This window comes from Oxyura jamaicensis, chromosome 5, assembly GCF_011077185.1.
Source record: "Oxyura jamaicensis isolate SHBP4307 breed ruddy duck chromosome 5, BPBGC_Ojam_1.0, whole genome shotgun sequence".
In the NCBI taxonomy this organism is placed as follows: Eukaryota; Metazoa; Chordata; class Aves; order Anseriformes; family Anatidae; genus Oxyura; species Oxyura jamaicensis.
In genome coordinates, this window is record NC_048897.1 from 827,889 (window position 1) to 848,179 (window position 20,291).

At 41.0% G+C, this 20,291-nt stretch overlaps 1 protein-coding gene and 2 long non-coding RNA genes across 17 annotated transcripts in view; 2 read left to right on the forward strand and 1 right to left on the reverse strand.

The window, feature by feature from the left end:
* Positions 1-4,595, forward strand: part of LOC118168589 — a 202,658-nt gene extending 198,063 nt beyond the window's left edge. The window contains exon 5 of the long non-coding RNA XR_004751663.1: positions 4,434-4,595. This is a non-coding gene — a long non-coding RNA (uncharacterized LOC118168589). The remainder of the gene's footprint in view (positions 1-4,433) is intronic.
* Positions 1-6,352, reverse strand: part of ANO5 (anoctamin 5) — a 54,373-nt gene extending 48,021 nt beyond the window's left edge. For 12 of the 15 annotated variants that reach the window (XM_035329087.1, XM_035329083.1, XM_035329080.1 and 9 more), the window contains exon 1: positions 6,171-6,351. In XM_035329087.1, coding sequence (XP_035184978.1) covers positions 6,171-6,231 — 61 coding nt within the window. In that variant the 5' untranslated portion in view covers positions 6,232-6,351. Of the gene's footprint in view, positions 1-6,170 lie in introns of all 15 variants that reach the window. The other 3 variants (XM_035329076.1, XM_035329074.1, XM_035329089.1) reach the window with 2 other exon arrangements.
* A 4,245-nt stretch (positions 6,353-10,597) lies between these two features.
* The window catches only part of LOC118168588, an 80,511-nt gene continuing 70,817 nt past the window's right edge, over positions 10,598-20,291 (forward strand). The window contains exon 1 of the long non-coding RNA XR_004751662.1: positions 10,598-10,747. This is a non-coding gene — a long non-coding RNA (uncharacterized LOC118168588). The remainder of the gene's footprint in view (positions 10,748-20,291) is intronic.

Here is a 20,291-nt window from a genome sequence, read left to right on the forward strand (position 1 = left end):
ACCCAAGGTAGCATTTATACCTTTTGGGACCCATCATTTTGCAGAATGGCACATGTCAAGTGATTAACGGGTTCAAACGCATTTGAAAGAGAAAAGCCAGATGAGCGATAGTTGGATAAAGTGAGGTATTTTTACATTGGGTAGCATTTAGGTGCATTTAAGTGATGGGGATAGGATGGCAAATAAACCTTAGGAAAGCAGGGTAGTAAAATACCAGCCTGCAAAAGTCCTGGCAACTCGTGAAGGACTGTGGCCGTGCCTGTTTGCACTTGGACTATTTATATGTTGAGGGCCATTTTTCATCAGCACTGACTGTAGAAGCAGGCAAACAGCTCGAGCAACTGCTGTGTGCATACATGGAAATGGCAGGTGTGTGCCCCTCTCACTCCAGGGAAGAGGAAGAGAGGGGAACTGCCCTATTGCTTTTCATTATAGCCCCAGAGTGGCAAGTGCTCCAAAGGTGCTATGTAGAGATTTGCTTTCCTACTGTTCCCAGAGACCCCTTTAAAATCTCACAGCATTATTCATTAATGCACTGCTCTGACTTTCACTGAAATCATTGATTTAATAGTGAAGCAACACAATCTCTGATTTCTTTCAGCATTCGAAGCAGTGGGGGGGCCAACACACTGCTCGCTCTACGGACGGGCATTACGTTCCCATCCTTGTATGAGAAATCTTCTGTAGAGACTGTAAGAGAAAAGCAAGACATCAACAGTGATCTCAAAATGGGGCAATAGTGGGAAAACTGAGTGGAGACTGGATTTGCAAAAGTGAGGAACATACATGACTTGTATTTACTCAGTCAGTATTTACTAAGCAAGTTAAAAGCACTCCATGACAAACCAGGCCTTGCTGTCCACTGGCAGGATTCCTCACTGCTTGTGACCCGGACGCTTCATTTCAGACACTGGGCAGCTTCCCCACTCCATTTCTCACCAACCAACAAAATGAGCAGGGCAATAGACCAGGGCTGCCGGCACTTAGGGTTTCTGACATAAGCAGCAGCTAATGAACAGGACCAAGGAAGCCAAGACAACTAACTTGCCAGTGGCCTCAAAACCACACCTGTTTGACATTACTCGTCGACATGGTATATTTCTAGCACACTATAAATTGGGCAAATATAGGCTCTCTGATTTCCTACCTGATAATTAAGAAAAGCTTTTGGAATAACAAACCCCAGGGCCTTTTCTAATATAGGGTTAGTGCAGAAAATTAAAGGTCTGCATCGTGAGCCCTACCCACACGGCTTGCTGGCATTCTGCTGCCTTGCCAAAGGCCTCAGATTTCACATTTACCCTTGGGAGCCGGCTAAGTAAGGTCACGTGGGATTTCCAGTTAGAAATCTGCACTTCACCTTAAGATACTCTCACTTCCCCAAAAAATGCATTTGGACTTTATTAGCTCTCCTGGTCATCATCCTGTTTGTTTTGCCTGGATTTTCTGATACAGTCAGAACTGTCCTCCACAGTTCCCTCCTGATGCAGTGTGAAAAGAGTAATCCCAGCTCACCCTCGGATGTATTCGAACTACATATAAATAGATTCTGAATCCTCTACAGATTACCACAATACTGAATTAACTTAGGTACGGAATTAAGCTATTTTCTCAGCCGTTCTGGAGAAATACCCTTAAGCAGATATTTACATTGCATCCCTCGCCCTGCCCAGATTGGTGAATTCAGAATGGTATTAGGTTACGTTACCAAAGGTAACAACTGCTTACAATGCTCCTCAGCAGAGCTGCACAGGGCACTCAGTTCTCAGCACTGATTCCAAACCCCTGCCTTATTCCAGGCCTACACCAGCAACTTGCCTGCTAGCACACATCTTCTTGGCACGCATCTGGCTAAAGCAAGGAGCACGTGTTAACAGCCATAGGTTTGTGCAGGAGGTTCACAAAGGAAAAATGTCCGTGTCTACAGTATAATCCAAGTAGCCAAGTCCCAGTCCGGAGTCAACCCCACCCCTCCAAGAATTATTAGTCCTCAAAAACAACTCCTGACATATCATTCAGCTTTCTGCAGATTGCTAACACCTCGAAACCCTTTATGCAACTATAATTGCAAGAAGCATCCCTAGCAATACGACACAAAGATGTCATATTCCCCTTGGTGCATTTATACACATGCACTTTTGGAAAAAACTACCCCCAAACATAACTACTACTAGTACAGAGGTACTGCTAGATAGCAAAGCACAACCCCTGCAATCATACTGCTCTTCAGTTCCACCCCCAGATAACAATAAAACAACCCATAGGAAATTTCACTGCATTACTACCTTGCCACATAACATGAAAAGGTGCCAAGGGGTGTTGTGTGCCAGATGTTTCTAATACTTCTGGAATATGTTTGCATTAGGTGACCTGTACGTCTCCTCCATGTGCATGCAGACTAATTAGTATACAGATAGTACATACTAACATTTTTTTTTGGATGAAGTATCTGCCAACAGAGCATAATTTTAAATGTCCAGCGGAACTCTTACATCTTATCTTAGTTTTTTCCTTGAGTCTCAGTAATTATTAATGACTTGTACATAGCCGTTGAGATGCTCTTCCAATTTAGGGTAGTTATCTCATTTCTGTCGAGTACAGACTTCTTGCAAGTACAAACAACAAAACCCTGCATTTCAACTAAGGTCTCTGGTCATACAGGTGCTGGCTAATGCCAGGCAGATTGCATTTCTCTGCACAATAAAAGTTGGAAAAGCAAACTAACTTTGAATTTTGTTTAGTAACTTAAGAATTCCCTACAAAAACTTTCCGGTGTGCAATATCATACTTGGATCATAAAATTTCATGGACCAGCAGCAGAGACTGGCAAGTCTCCAACTGTAGATGTACTTTCATAATTTTGAATTTTAGTCAGATCTAAAGCCTATTTTTTATTAAAAAGAGAAAGACAGAAAGCAAAATCTTAGGCGTTGGAAACCTGTCTTTCAATGAGTCCTGTAAAGGTGAAGCAGTGACCCTGTTTTATATAAAGGCTAAACAGCATTGGCCTGAGATGGCAGAACCAGTTCAGTACTCTCTTTCAGTTGACAGAGTTCAGCTGTATGCCCCAGCTCTCAGAAAAGCGGCCTGAACATCCCACATAATTGCCAGTGGGTTAGGAAGGCAGGCGAGAGCACTTAATGCTCCCTTTGGAGCTGTTCCACTTTGCCAGTCAGAAAAAGTTGACAGAAGTGACTTTACTCTCATACGCAGGGTCATGAACTAAAAGGAAAGTGTTTAGGTCTCACTCACCAGTCCAAGGGCAAATCATTGTAACTAGTTTTTTTGTTCGTTTGTTTTTTCCAGTTGACAATCTCTGGGTGAAATTCCTATTTAACCCCACTCCACTACAGTGGTTAAAGTTTTCAGTTTTCAATTAAAAGCACTACAGCAAAATATCTTCTTGCATGCACTAAGATACAAGGCAACATTGTGCAAGCCATGGGGATCTGTTCCAAAAAGCAAACTTGCCTACCACAAACTGTAGTTTTCTTTTAAAACGAGGTTTACCTTTTGGATACCCAACACATATTTAAACTGTGCCCCTGCAGGGACACATCCCAGGCAGGAAAGAAATTCCATTTAGGAGCTACACGTTGGTTGGTGGGGCTAATGGAGTATTGCCTCACCTGCCTGTTACATTCTGAACTACGCCCAAATTTCTTGGAGCTTTTATTTCATTACCTGCAAATACATTTTCAAACAGTTTTGGTATTAATACATCTTCCATTTTAGTCCTGTGGGAGCATGATAACCCATCTCTGTTTCTACAAATGGACTGGAAATTATTACATGCATTTCCTCAGTAATTAAAGACGTGGTTGTGAACATACAACATACAATGTTTTGCTTTTAAATTACTAGTATAAATCATAATTCCAATTAAATAAGCAACATGTTTTTAAACAACAGTAACACTTGGTCCCAAATAGCGATGCATTACTAGAAGTTATCACTGTCACAAGCACTTTTTGGAAGTCATGCCATCAGCTTCTCCTGGTTTTTCGGTACCTTTCTCAGAGGGGACACAGGCAAGATGACCAACCACCTCAGTGAGCATTACTTTTTAAAACAGTCAAGTAAATCTTAGAAAGATGAGCCATGGCTTTGGCCCACACCCCTGCTACTAAAGGGGGACATGAATGATCTTTCTGCCTCGCAGAGGAGACACCTGGTTTGGAGTCCCCATACAGGTTCCATGTTCTTGTAGAACCACACATATGAAGGCAGCACAGCTCAAAGCCAACTGCGGGCTTCCAGAACATCTGCGGTCTTGGGGCAACAGATGCTGTAGCGTGAGCATCTCATGCAGGAAAAATAATGCTGAACGACAGCATAGACAAAGAAATATTCCAAACAACATATTATGGTCTACTTCCTGTGATACTTTCCTTATTTTTTACTTTTTCTAAATTTTTATTTTATATATTTAGGTAGATGCCACACAGCTTCAACAAAATGCAAAATCACACACTTGAAAGTGGAAGTTATTACCTCATACTGGTGTAATTCAACAGGAAGCCAGAAAACTTCCTTCAAGGTGGAAGATTTGGCATGTGAACTCCAGACACAGACTGTACACTCAACTTGCTGCTGCTGCTGGTAAGTAGCTTTTCATTCCCCTGACTTGTTCTTGAGCATTCAAGTTTAATGAAATGTTGTAGTAAACTAGAACTAAATGCACGTGTGCTACCCAGATATTAATGTGTCTTTAAGGAAAAGACACAGCACTTCTTTTTTTTTTTTTCTTCTGCCTTGTTCCTACTTACTCCCCCAGACCCCACCATGTGAGCAGACATCAGGCAGCTATGGCTTAAAGCCTGTGTAAGAGGCCACCTTCTCCTTCAGAGCAAAAGCATATGTTTAGATCTTTGAGATGTCCCAGTGGTAATATATACATATTGATAGCTTTTGTGGACCATAACTGAAGGAAGACCTCATTTATTTTAAACCAGACTTTTATTTGGACAACCAATTAACAAACTTGTAAAAGTCTACTCACTTAGCCCATATGATTTTTTTTCCATTTTAGGAAAGTGTTTGATTAAAAAGTGAATTGAACTGGTACATGATTTTGGATGCACAGTTATGTGCTACTGGACAGTATAAGCTAGTAAGTCATCTTTGTTCACTGAAACCCCTTATATTCAGTGTTTATGACTAAAAAGAAACCAAAAAAGCCCCACAAGATGCTAATGGGAAAACTGAGAGCTACAGCATTCAGTTTACATACCAGACTTCCAACATCACTCCCTACACGGTTACCACACATTTTGTAACTATTTTTCCATCCCAAGCTCCACCAGCCAAGCAGCCCCCAGTTAGCACAGCAGCCCAGGTCGAGCACTGCTGGGCCGTGGCTCTTCATGCAGGGCTGGGATTAACAGCTGGCAGGCCGGGAGGCTGCCATACCCCGCCTGCTCCAGCTCCACAGCCAGACTGCCAGCTCAGGAGCCTTCCTCGAGGAGAGAGAGCCAAGTCTGGGCTGGGCTGGCACAGCTGGGGCATCAGCGCTGCTTTCACCGCAACTGGCTGCTTCTAGGCAAGTTTCACACTCATCGTTTGCTGCCAGCTGTCTGAAACAAATCAGTCAAGTATTTTGAAACCTGCGAGCGTACACTGTTGCTTAAGATGTTTAAAATGGAACTACGTTTTACTTTTTCCTAAAACAAACGCTGTCATCAAGCTCATGAAGGAGAAGAGACAGCTGCCAAGCCCGACACGGATCCAAAGGTGGTGGTTCCCTTCTGTGGGGGCTGCACTTCCGCGGCTGCTGCCAAAGCACGGCTCCCAACAACTTTTTCTAGGCCAAAGGGTCATGGGGTTTATTCGGGGCGTGTGTGCTTTCAGGATGTTCCTGCGTTACCGCACCGCCAGCCTCGGCTGGGCGCTGCCCACCCGCTCGGCACTCGCAGCCCGGCGCCGGGCTCGCAGGGCCCCCTCAGCTGCCGGCCAGGTGCGGCGGGCACTGCCCGGCCGAGCCGCGGCTCTCGCCTCACGCCCGCTCCCAGCCGCAGCCGGGGAGCCCCGGCCGGGCCCGGCCCCTCAGCGCCAGGCTCCCGGCAGCGGAACGGGACAGGCGGCTGCGACCCGCCCGGCCCAGCCCTGCCCTGCCCAGCCCGGCGGGCACGGAGCCTCGGGCCGGCCGCTCCCGCCCCGCGGGCACCTACCGTCGGCAGACGGGGCCATTTCGATGAGCGTCTCGCTCGCCTTCCTGCCCAGGCGGTTCATGGCGGCTCGCCTTCCCCGCGCTCCTCCCGGCCCCTGCTCGCCCGCGCCGGGCGCTGGCCGCCTCCCGGAGCGGAGCGGTGGGGAGCCGAGCGGGGTGAGTCAGGGGGCGGGCGGGCGGGCGGCCATGCATGCGCACTGCCCGCGGGGCGGGGCGGCCGCCGCCTGGGGAAGCCGGGGCTCCATGGCGGGGGCTCCCTGATGGGGAAGGGGGGGCCGGGCAAGCTGCACCTCGCAGTGTAACCCCCCCCCCCCCCCCCCTCAGCCGCTGGCTCTCGAAGGCCGCCCTGCGCCTTCCCCTCACGTTTGGAAAGACAAATAGTCATTTGTCAATATAGATAAAGCAATAGGGATGTCTTTGTTTCTGGGTCTTTTATCGTAACGGATCTCTTATGAGAAAAGTTGAAGTGTGATGGAGCAACATTCACTTCAGGGGGTTCTCATTTTTTCTCGTTGCAGGTAAATGGGCTGGCACTCCTAGTCCTGCCGCAGGGGTGGCAGAACAGCACACTGCTGCTTGCCTTTGCTGGGTCAGGCACTAAACGCTATTGCTGTCGGCGTTCCTGACTGCAGATTCAGAGCAGTGCTAGTAAAAGCGTTGTTTAGGCTAGCTGTCCCTGGGTCTTTAAAGTCAAAGGTGAGAGAGACAGAAATAAGAACAAAGTCTGAGGAAGGGAAAATGGGGCATGGAAAGGTGGCAGACGAAATTGAAGCCTTTCCTTCTGGGTGTTGGATCAATAGAAAAAAGCAATGCCAGCTTGGTCCTCGCCCCTCTGTCTGGCCCAGCCTGCTTTGGCCTCCCTCAGGGGCGCTGAACCAGGCCTCTCCTCACGCCCCCACAGAAGGCTCCAGTGGCGGCTGCTGCGCGCTGCCCTGGGGCTGCTGTCGTTTTCATGTCCCGAACAGCCCCGTCTTCTCACTCCTTCAGTAGCTAGGGGCAGTTTCTGATGCGCTGTTTGTCCAGTACACTGGTTTCACGTAGTTTTTATCCATTTGCACTCCCTCAGGTCACATTTTGAGGCCTTTTTACCAATTAACTTTTCTGTTTATTTGGCATTTACTGACAATATAAGAATTTTGTGCAACAAACATACAAGGTTTTGTTACTTGGGCAACTAGCATGCAACACCAGTTTAATGGAGGATTTCTCAATCATGAAGTTAATCAAGTCAAGCAAGTCTCTCAGTTAAGGTGCTGGGCCTGCACTCCAGTCTATGTATGGTGTGAGGCCTTTATTTTTACTGTATGGCGTTACTGCTTCAAGAAGTATATTTTTAGTCAGGGGCAAGACTTAAAAACATATCTGGTTGCTTTCCAAAGTCTGAAACGTTTAGTTTGTTTTTTAATCTCAAGATGCAAGGTACTGGGAGCAAAGCCTACAGAAATGGCATGCTAAGTGAGAAGTGTTTAAACAACTTGTAACAGCACACAATTCACTAGGCCAGAATGTTCAATTTAAAAGCTGTGTTTTCTAAGCCCTTAATTTTATCAGAGCTTTAAATATAGGATAAATGCTTTTATGCCTGCAGAAGATGCAATTAGAGTTCCACCATTTAAAAAGAGCCAGAAACAGAAAGAATTTCGGTGGCCATGGCTAGGTTTTGCCTTCTAATTGCATGCTTTCTCTTCCCAGCTCCACCCAGCATGTGCGGCAGCGAAGCCAACCATATCTAAAGCTATATATGTATTCCAAAGATGAGTTTGCAGATCTCTGTAATTGGTTGGGTTCATGGTTTCTTGAAGCACTGAATTTGTGTAAATTACACAGTGCCTTATGTCAGAGACAGGACAGAAATCTGCTCTCCCAGGAGATACAAAAGGCCTTGTGTCTGTAGCAGGCACACAGGAGGTACATGCAATACCCTGCATTTAGCTTTCCTGTGTATTCTGAGTTTAAGCAGCCATTGTCTTACTCAGGGGCTTCAGAGTATACCAAAGTGATCTAGAACCAAACTTCCTACAAAAGACACAGGTGTTTTTCACTCTCACCTTACATTTTCACTGCTGATCGTAAGAGAGTGAGCCAGGTCAACCTGTTAAGCTGACCTTTTTTTCTTCTTCTTCTTTTTTTTTTTTTGGGGGGGGGGGGGTCAGTTCTGTGACCCATTGCAAGCAACAGGTACTGTTAACACAGAGACAGAAATGGGGATGACACAGTGGCAGAACTATTTTATTCCTTTAATATCAAGACAAGCATTAATGCCAATGTCTTTCTGCTTTTGGTGGTCTGGGGTTCAAACACCGTTTCTAATTATGTGTATATATAAAACAAAAAAATAAAAATGGTAGAAGACTTCAGGTGTAGTTAATGTGCATTGCCAGAAATTGCTAGCAGTGATTATGCTTAGGATGCTCAACGGCAAAATGTAATCTGTAACTGTGTGCACTAAAGGAGACCAGATAATTTGTAGCCCTTATTTTATATTCTTAGCCTTTATAAAGGCTTTTTCAAAAGCAAGGAACTGGTTTAGAAGCCATCATATTTTCAAACTTATTTAAGTGCAGAACACTGGGAGGATTGGAGGGCCAGATTTTAAAGATCTCTCTGTTTTCATTATTGTCTTAGATAGGTACCCCATCATCTGTTCAAGAGCACAATTTTCATTCTGAGATCCTAGCTTTTGAGAGTCCTGTTAGAGGAATAAATCGTTTGGCACCCAAGCATCTTTGAAATGTATAGCCTAAATAGCAATAGATGAAATATATGGTCCTAAATCATGATTTAAAAAAAAAAAAAAAAATAAAAAAAAAAAAAAGCTTTTGTGTATAGCAGTTAGATGCTTTGAAAAAAAAAAAAATGTTCTCTATTATTTACCCACCATGAAGGAATGTAATATAGACTGTTTTGTTTGTTTTTACTACTTGGGGATCTATAAGCTGTTAAGATGCCATGTGCTTTCAGGATTCTATATGCACTTATATATCCCTGTCACAGTCTCAGAAGGTGCAGTAACTTTCAGCCATTTAAAATGTGTATTGTGCCTACTCCTTTTGTTTAGAATGTAGGAGTTTATATATTCAGTTTTAGTAGGTTCTCACATCAGACTACGAGCTTAAATCTGAAACAGAGTAAGAAAACCCATGTTTGAAACAGATACAGTAAGAAAAGGTAAAGCATTGTATCTGCTTCCCAGTTTCTTCAGTCTGCAACCCCTGGAGGGTTGCTTTGCTGTAAGGTTTCAGTTCACACAGAATGCATCCCAGAAGCCAATGTTGCCACCTCCCTCTGCCTCTTCAAGCAATTAAACATCTTGGAAGCTTTCAAGTTGAAGAGCCAACCAGTTTCTTTTCTTATCTATAAATTAGCCCTTTAGAATATAAATAATAGTGTCATTTAGAACGAAATTAATCTTCTAGAGACCAGTGGAGCCAGATATCAAAGAGGTTTAGAAAGATAAAGTTGAACTCAGATGGAAGTTAAGTGCTCAAATGCAACATGACAACATGGCAATAATCAAAACCCCCATTCGGTTACCACTTGCTCTTGTAACTTTCATAGGCTTTTTTTTTTTAAAAAAAAAAAAAAATAATGCTGCCAGAACGGAAGCATGATACCTCTTTCTCGGGCAATAACATCAGTTAAAGCTTCAACACTTGCCTGGAATGCTGGAGCTTACAGACCAGTTACTGTGACTGAAGGGGATTTGACCTCTCCTAATGCAGTGCCACACCACCAACCCGTAGGCTGTGTGTGTTAGGTATGGTGAACAGCTGAGGAGCAAAGCAGGACACAGAGATGATGAGGGAAGTACCTTACACTCTTCTGTTACAGTTGCCACAGTAAAGAAAGGAAGGTGGTAGCCCCTGATCTCAGAGAAGCCTGAGGGAGATTTTTACTGTCTGGAGATTGAGTCTGGGTTCCCTAAACTTTTCCTGCATTTTACTCAGAGGCTGTTTGATATCTGACTCTCCTTGCACCATATGCAGTTCTTCAGGCTAAACACAGCTGTCTGAAAACTCCAGGGTCAGGCACCTAGGAAATACAGCAGTGCTTGCTGATGGAACAGGCATTTGAATTTGTATATGAAGACAGCTAATTCTATTTGCATGCTGCCTTGCAACCTTAAAAATCATCAGGAAATGGTAATGGTAAGAGGCTGCCATAAACAGTTCCGGTGTAAGCAGTTCTTAAAGAAAGTTTGACATGGTATGCAAAAGTACTTAGTTACTCACTGCATTTTCTCTTACTTCACACTTTTCAGTTAGTCAGCTGTTTGTACTAAGTGGCGCTGGCAAGAATAACACCTACAATACCTAAACAAACAGATACCTCTGAAGACTACAATCTACTTTTTCCTTGAGCTGAGTTACTGCAAATTTACAATAGCAGAGCTAAAATCAACTGTCTGGTTTGTTCTCTACCCTAGGGCAAGGAAACTACATGGGTGTGGTCCCAGCTAAGCCCAGCCACATCTCTGCAGGGTGCTGACTGCTCCCGGAGGAGGAAAGCATGAAACAGGAACAATAGTTCGGTGTCCTTTGCATGAGTAATGTTTTGAAAGAGCTGCAAGAGACCAAGGTAATGTGAACAGAAAGCTGTATTTTGGTGTTTTAACAGAAGCCCGTATCCCATTTCACACACGAGCACATGTTTTAGTTCTGTCATTTTGCAGTTGCACTCCAATAACTGGATTCCCCAGTTTACAGCTGCTATCAAAGCCTTCTTGAAATAACCCACCAAAACCACAAAAAAGACCACAAGGAAAAAATTACATTGTTGTGTACTGGAGAGTGGAGAGAATTCATCTCTTTCATGCTGCTGACTTTATAAGGATACCCTAATACGCAAAAAAATCTGTTCATTAACTATGTGTGAGGTGTGATGCTTTGCTCTTGTTGTGTCTCCGTGGATATACTTCCATTGATTTTACTAAGCTGCTCCTAAATAGATGAGCGGAGATGAGTATTTCATTCTGATCGGTTGTGCACTGATAGGTGCATTCATACAAGGGATTATTGAATGCAGTAGGGATGGGATGAGGCTACTTCATCAGTTCTGGCACTTAAATGACAATGTTAAGATAAGGACATTTTAGTAAGTTCCTACGTGCTTTCTAGTGAAATCATCCATTTTCTCGCTCTTGCTATTATAGATAGTTTCTCAGGGGTTAGTGCCCTCTTGTGGTAATAGTGTTTTCTCCTGTGCAGCTAGGTATGCTGACACCTCGTGCTTCCTTTTTTATTTTTATTTTTTAGTTCTCTGTATCAGTTGATTACCCCTTGGTGATAAGTGGATAAAATTAAGTGAAATTATATATATATATATATATATTATTTTTTAAACACGGAGGGTTGTGGATGGAGTAAATGAGGAGGCTGATGTGTGAAAACCAAAGCACTGAAATGTTGCAGGGAGCTAAGTAGCTCTAGCAAAAATATTGGAAACTTTAGTTCAATTCAGTGTGCATTAATCAGCTTAGACAGTAAAGCAGAACTGAATTATAAAGGTACCATAAAATTAAAAGAGAGTAAAACATTGCAGTTTTGTATGAGATAAAATGTAGTCCCACACAAATTTTTCAACATACCTTTTAATGACTTTTACATCTCTCATATGTGCCCATTTTTAACCATTCTTGGTTACCTATTTTATTCCAAATTTACACAAATATATAAAGAGATTAGCAGCTACATTAAAAAAATAGAAAAATATAAGCCCTTCTATATGCTTATTAATAAGACAGGATATTCAAGCACAACTTATTAGCTTACAGGCTACTGAGAATAACAGAAATAATGCTACAAGTGATTGTCTAATCCTGTGGACAGTATTGAATGAATGTGTTCTTCTCTGCTGTTTACAAAATTCTTTGTGAAGAACAATAGAGGTTACAGTGTAAGCTTTAAGAAAATGTTTCACTTTTGCTATTATAAATTATATTTAAATGCTGCATATTTTGTAGATTTACACCTAATTTTCAATGCTTCCATTTAACGTTGTGCACATGCACAACACCCTAAAAACAACTTGAACAATCTCTTACATCAGATGATCAAACTACATCTTCTCTTTTCAGCCCACCTCCTTGGGTATGCTCCACAGTTTAGTTCTAGTCCCTTGGCTGAAGATTTCCACCCTAATAAAACAGTGCAGTGAGCTGCTAGTTCTTGTTTGTTGCAACCTTTCAGTTTCCTTTTGTACTCATTTTCACAGCTTTTCTGTGCAACTATGTGAGATACACAGTAAAATGTTTCCAGCCTTACCCCAGTCTCTAGCCCTAGCTGATTTCTACACCACATCCTGTCTGAAAAATGTAGTAGTTATCTCCCCACCCAGGGGAGCCCTTGTGCAAAGTTGTCAGGGCTGCCCCAGCTGGCCTGTCCATCCTAGTCACAGCACAGGCTGAGCATATAGATGAGTTACATGCGCTCTGTGAACATGATAAGCATCCAGGAGCAGCAGGAGTGGTGCAACACACGGGAACTCTCAGCCACCTCAAACATAACAGGAAGGATTAGGTAAAAAGAGAAGTGACAAAGTGAAGTAGAAAAGATGTATCTAAAAATCATTACTTTGAAGTAAAAATAGTAAGATGAAATACATATAATGAAAAATTTATGTACGCATTCTAAGCAGGAAGTAGCAGAGACTGATGAAAAGTGGAAAAAAAAAGTCAAAGCAATAAATAAGAAAGATATCAAATTGAAACTTTCGTTGTCTGGGAAGTATTATATTTTAAATTTCGGGGGAATGGAGGAAAGCTCTCAAAAGGCAAGGTGTTACTGTGTTTCCTCTGGCTTCTAATAAGCCTACGAGGGCCAACCATATAATTTTTTAATGTTGTTTAGCTCTGGCCTCAAGTAGGAATACTGAAGTGTAACACAAATAGGCCAGTGCAGAGTTCAGTAATTCTGGTACAGCAAATCTGATATTTGAACACTTTTTCTGCAGCTGTCTCTTAGAATGTTAATTCTACTTTCCTATTAAACTGTTCAATTCATAAGAAGAGTAATCTGTCATCTCTAATAAAAGTCAAATCTGTTTTCTTGAGATCACTGCTATTGTCTGTAATACAGTTCTTCTTATGAATTGTATATTGTATTGTTTATCAGAGGACAAACTAGCTGTGACTTCTAACTCTGTCCTTTTGGATAATTGTTCCAAGTATTTAGTATATTTGGAAGAATTTCATTTATCATTTCTTTTTTTCCTCATTTTAAAAGTTCTATTCTCTCATACTTCAAATGTGAAAAGAGGCAAGAAGATACCATGGTAGTTACTTATTCGTTAAGTACTGGGTCATTTCTGAAATCCTTAAGTCTTACTGTTGTATTTATGAAGATTTTTCCTGATTGTTAAATTAATTACTTCTCCCATTAATGAGCGTCAAAAATATTGTTTTGGATGATCCCCTTTAAATCAGATCTTCAGGTGAGTCTTCTAAGACAGGTGGTATTATGTCAAATACTTGAAAACACAGGGCTTTGTCCTTATCACTCCGACTGTCCTAGATGAATTGTTTCCCAACTTATAATTCAGTGTTCCTGTCCAAAAAGCTCTGAAGAATACTTTCCTCATTTGACAGTCTTCATTTGCCTTACTTGTATCAATATAAAACCACCAGACAAAAAGGCCACTGCTTTTAAATTGAGCAACTCATCAGACACAAAAGATGAACAGGCAGACGTTCACTGATAGCCCTCTGTATTGTACAGGTAAGGACAGAAAGTGAAAGCTGTGTGATTTGGTACATAAACTCCGCTACTACAAATACATATTAGTAGATCTATTTTTAAAATATTTTAGGAACTCCCATTGCATTTTTTCTTTTCAAGACAGATTTTTAGGTCTAGAATAACCTTTCCTTTTCTTAGATCAAACTTGTTCCTCGATTTTCTCAGTTTCCCAGCACAATCATACTTAGCTTCTCAGAGGTATGGTTTATGTTTCACAGTTTTAAATTGAGCATGATCAAGAGCTGAACTAGTATAAAATGGACTTTTTGGCCTGGATTTTAAAAGTAGTTAATTGCATGAAGACTCAGTGATCATATCTTCTTTCACGCCCTTCCTGAGTTAGGGAAGAAGCTCCACCATCAGGATATGCATGTGTAGTGGACTTGCTTTGAATTGCCGCATGCCTTGCCTCATTAGAGAATTAGAGCATTAGAATGTGCATTAGAGAAATGAATGTGACTTTAAATAGGAGGGGTAGCACTGGCTTTTCCTGATCCACTCCTACATTAAGTAAGTCAAGTGATGCTACTTCATTTTTCAGTTCAGAACACTTCTGCATGTTTTGATAGAAGTTTTGAATAATAATACCAATATGAATGCCAAGGTCATTTACTCTATAATTTTCAGTGATCTTGGGTACTAGAATCAAAACCTTGTGCAGTAACTTGTAAATACAATTGTTCTCAGTCCATTTTTGCCTGACTTTCTGCTAAAACTTGTCTGCCTCAAGTTAATAGAGTGGACTTCAGTTAATCTGTTGAGATTCTTTTGTTTCATAAAAATCAGTCTTTTAGTAATAGGTCTGTGGTTTCTGATGTGATTTAATTTTTCTGAGTCTGACATCTCAAGAATTAAATTAGAATGACAATTTTTAAAACTGTCAGTAATCACTGTTCTTATCAATCATTATCCAATGAGGCTCTATGCGTATTAGCTAACTGTCTTGGTCTGCAGCAGTTCCTTCATTTCCTTTGTACTTTCACAAGGTAATGATGTTATTAAACTTCATCTCTCCATTTCTGTTTGTAAAATTTATATCCTCCTCACATTCTTCCTGTCATACACAAATGAAAACTGAAACGGGCATTTTTTTCTCACACTTATGAGCATCTGTGCTATTTAAAAAATAATTTAAAGAAAATCTGACTGTCCACTTATGGTTTAGTATCTCCATACCACAGCCCTAAAGAAATGCTAATAGAATAAGAGTCTATTATTATTTTTCTGTCTGTACACTCCAGGATTCATGTTTAAAATCTCATGTTATTCTGTTATAATGTTTTTATCCAAACATCTGGTAACCTTTGTTTTGAATTCATTTTCAAGATGATGCTTTGTCACTAGACTGGTGGTCGTATTCTCTAATTCACCACAATTGCATACGTTGTCAGGGTCAACATCAGCTACAGCACTTGCTTGAATTAAACCTTATGAACACTAATCTCTTTAGCAGTGTTATCTGATAGTGGAGAAGTGATTATTAGTATTGTTTTACTATGGCACATTTACTAATTCATACAAGAGAGCTTCTTTTTCCAAAGACCAGCAACTTTTACACTGTTCTTTCCCCAGATTTATTGCAGTCTTCAATACTGTCATCATTCCATGCCCTTCTTTTCTGTTTTGAGAAACCCATTTCACATATCTCCCATAGATGTTCCCTGTTGTTGTTTTTTTTCATGTTGGTGTCATTTGTTGTTTTTAGAGCTTGGGCATGGACTATGACTGTGGGCTATGACTTTTTCTATTGCTTTTCTGTCATAAGAAACTGAAACACAGTCATGTTCTCCACCATGATTATGTGGTACATCGAATGTGATCACTGTTGACTATATGCTATATGAGAAACTAGACTTAAAATTTTCCCTGCACGGATTCCTATTGCTGACCATTCCACTGCTGGTTTTAATTTGGACAAAAAAATGGGCTTAGTCAGTGATGGGATAAGCAATATCATCAGCTGCTGTTCCAGAACAGTTCCCCTTGTCACTACTGATGATTAGTTTTATAGAAACAGTCCGTTGATTATCAATTGCACTTTGATTGATAAAATTATTAACAACAGGAGCATTGTTTCTTGTTTTTATACTATACATCTCAGAAGTTGCTTAGCTAGCTGCTAAGGGGTATGTCAGGAAATAGGGTCCTGTGTGAGCTGTATGAGAAACATGATAGATTTTCCTTAGCTTTATTACACCTATGGTGAACTCAGCCAACTGAGCTTGGTTTTGTGCAACAAATAATTCCCAGTGATATGTTTCAAGCTACTATCAATTTGCCAGTGAAATCAGTTGGTTCAGCGGGGTGTAAACGTGTCTGAGCCAAATCCAAACAAATGGCTTGGCTGGAGCCCCATTTTGCTGATTCAAAATGCAAAGTAACCAGCAGGAATTGTGAAGAGGTAGGGGATTCACAATTGCCTTAGCATTATGGTCCATACTGGTGTTGTATTTAACTCCTGCCAGAGTAACCTAACCATAGCTTAGTTCTTTACTCCTACTGAAGTTTGTGTATTGATCTCTCCCAGCTCATACCTATCTAGGTTATCCAAAAACCTGAATTACTTCACATTCAGTCTGAGAGTTCCTAGGTAAAACAACAGCAATGTTAGTGAACCTATGACACAGTTTGTAATTCCCCATCAAATTCAAGCCAAATAAGACTCACTTCCTGTAGCATGAATATAAAAAAATATATTTCACAATGGGTTCCCTCACCCACATTTTTTTCAGGCTTCTGTAACTGTGTGGGAATTACAGTACATACTCTTATTTGCCTGTATACATTTCTTCCTAAAAATTCAAAACTAAATATAATTTAAAAAGAAGTGTTCATACCTCATTTGTGAACACTTAAAAACAGTGTAAGTACTTCCTAATAGAAATTTAACAAGCAGAGAGAGATGCACATGTATAACATAGATTATAGTGTGTATTCAGTCTCCATTAAGCTCTACAGCTCCTACATGGACAAGGGTAATACTGAGGTACTCTTTTTAATGAATACTTCGTGTTGTTGGTTGTTTTTATTATTATTTTTATTTTTTTTAATTGCTTTTCTTATTTTTTTTCAGAGTGAAAATGTTTTCCTCTGTATATACAAAATATAACCTGAGAAAACAAGTCCTCCCCTCTCTACTTTGTTTCACACTTCACAGCTCTTATTTTGTTCTTTTCCTGTTACATCTCACACTTCTACACAGAGTGAAAATTATGTGTAATTTGAATAATAATTCATGCAGGTTTACTGCTGTATCATGTGTACAGTGTTTTATATCAGTGAAGCCAAACCTTTTTATTTATTTATTTATTTATTTTGTAACAAAGATTCCTCGGGCAAGTAACTAAGCTTCACAGTGCCGTTTCATTCTCTGCCTCTCTTCTCTCATCTTGTCCCTCTGGTACTAACTACCTAGCTCTTTCCCACCTCCAGATCCCTTCCCCTTCCACTTGATTCTGATATCCCTCTTTCTTTAATTCCTGCTTTAATCAGTCTTCCCTCCAGCACTCAGGTTTGTTTATCACTCTCTTCCCAGCCAGCTCTGAACATCCTTACCTCTTCAAAGAGTTTCAGTGTTTTCCCTTAGAAGGAAATGAAGGTATGGCAACAGTACAGGATTTCTGCTGCATCCACAGGTGGCCTTCTTTTCCCACACAGCCACATATTCTCCCTTTTCCTGCCTAGCAAAACTAGATTCCCTGCTGTCTGAAACAGGTTTCTGGTTCCAGGGTTAGGTGCTCTCACAATCATCTCTTGGTGTTCGGCAGTTACCCTTGGGGAGCAGCAACTGGTTTATGGCTCTCCTTGGGGAGCAGCAACTGGTTTATGGCTCTCAGGATGCACCCTTGTCTCTTTGTTTGCAAGCACTTGATATTTTACATCTGAAAATATAAACTGCTTCAGCATCAAACTACTATTGACTGTAAAAACCGATAGTTTGTTCCCAGCACAGTCACTTTAGAAGCGTTAACACAGAATCACAGAATCATCTAGGTTGGAAGAGACCTCCAAGATCACCGCATCCAACCTCTGACCCAACACCAACAAGCCCTTCACTAAACCATATCACTAACATCTAAATCTACGCGTCTTTTAAAGACCTCCAGGGATGGTGCCTCAACCACTTCCCTGGGCAGCCTATTCCAATGCCTAACAACCCTTTCAGTAAAGAAGTTCTTCCTTATATCCAACCTAAACTTTAGAAGCATTAACAGTTTTTCACAGTGAATAAATACTAATCTGTTTGAATCTAATGATGGTGTAACTCTATGGACCTAATCCTGAAATACTTAGTTGGTTCATTTTTAGATAAATTTTGAATTAGAGTTAATGGTTCAAGATTTTTGTTACTGATGTAATGTAATCAAGAAAGAGAAACAAGTCTGTCAGAAGCATTCATTTTTAGATCGCAATGTATATCTTTCTTAGATGAGGAGAATCAACCAGAAAACCAATATTGTTGTGAAGGTCTTTAGGCATTACAGAGTGAATGGAAATGCTTTTATATAAGGGTTTGTTATGGCAAGGTAGAAATCATTTTCATTTCTTTTAAATTAGTAACTCGAATTCCCAGAGGCTTTGTCTTGGATTTAAAAAGCACAGAGACGAATACTGTCCCCAGAAAAGCTACTCTGTGTAATTTCTTTCTTCTTTGCTTGCAATCAATCATTCTTTCAGTGAGGCTGATCTTTTGTGCTGCTCCTTGGTTTCAGGATACTTCTTGCTGCATGGTACCCATGGCTGTAATTTGCCATAATACGATCATTTAATTTGCTGTGTTTAGTTCTCTGTGTCTAGGTTCTTGAACATGGTATTTTGATTTGGTTTAATGTGAAGAAGTGTGTTCTTCCTTTGCTTCATTGTTAAATGCTCTTTGAGAAGTATTCGTGCTTTGTCTCTCTGTCACAGTGATCTGAGTGTGTGTAATGAATGGAATTGCATTGCAGCACCTCACAGAGTACCTCTGCAGGCAGACTCACCAGACTTCTGTTATGAAGATATGCAGAGCTCACATTCGGGGAGCACATTGCAATAATTTTCTGTCTGTTTTAGTGACCATTTAGAGATTTGCAGTCACTTACTGACTTCTTTGGTCTCAGACCTGAAACAACAGACATATCTATTCAAATTCAGCAGGGACAGTCCAACATTGATTTTCATCAGCAAAGTTAATCATGTAAAGGTGATGCTTTTAGCAATACATTTTTCTGGAGACTCTTTCTGTTATAGAACAAAATTGTTTCTCTTGTTCTGATCAAAATAACACAAAATTACTACAAGGTAGTTGTGTAGGCCAATGATCAGGATATTAACCTGACAATGGAGAGATGCCAGATCACCAGAAATGGTGAGGCAGAGTTATTGCTTGTAAATATATCCTACCCCATGGAATCTCTTGCTCTTAAAACGGTTCCATTTTGTAGACTTGTCGGTGACAGAGTCCAAGATAAGGAAACTGACTCTAATCTACCTGTTTGGGCATTCATCTGTTATACCGGAAAACCCGCTCCATGTTCCAGCCCCACAGGCATAAAGCTTTGTTAGAAAACAGGAGTGAATTATGGATGATTCAAACACAGTCCAGAAAATTACATTAGCATATGTAACACAGAGAGAATTAAGTATAATTACAGTAGCTGTACACAGCAAAGCATAGTCTGGTAGAAAAACAGTGGGACAAAAACTATTCCTGCTGAGTAACCTTGGTGTGCTTAGGGAAACAGATTTCTGGCTTCCTTTGGCTTGTCGAATCTGAATATTTGTCTGGCACACTTTTTTGCCAAAGCCCAGTATGCAGCACAGATGTTGGGTTAATGATCAATTCATATTAAGCCTCAGATGAGCTCCTAAGATCAGATAATACAGGTCTGATGTGCTCCAGAATAATCACAGACTGAATAAAGTGTTGTTCACATGTTAATTTTTCAGCCTCAGAGATCAGAGTTTACAACTGCAGGGATGATCAGCCAGGTCACCATAACTTTGCCAGGGGCAGAGTCAGGGAGGAAATTAAATATATGGGGCTAGGGAATTTCTGGTTAGCTTGGAACCATGGTAAAGGGGTCTCAATCCAGTTCTTCATGTGTTACCTCTATAGCTGCTGCCCATCCAGCAGCAACTTCACCTGTAACTGAAACAGCTCAGACTTTCTAAGGCGTTTTTAGGGATGTGTCTTAAGTCCTTTTAAAAAATCTTCTGCTTTTAGTTTAAGCTTTAGTGGAGCTGATATTAACAATCTTTGCGTATATTATGTCCTTCCACTACCTGTTGTTTCTTGGTGTAACAGGAATATTCACCAATCCTTTCTTGGGAGTTTGAGAGCCATTTTGGTAGCAGTGATATATATGAGTTATGACTGTAATGGCTAAATCTGAAATGAAAGACTT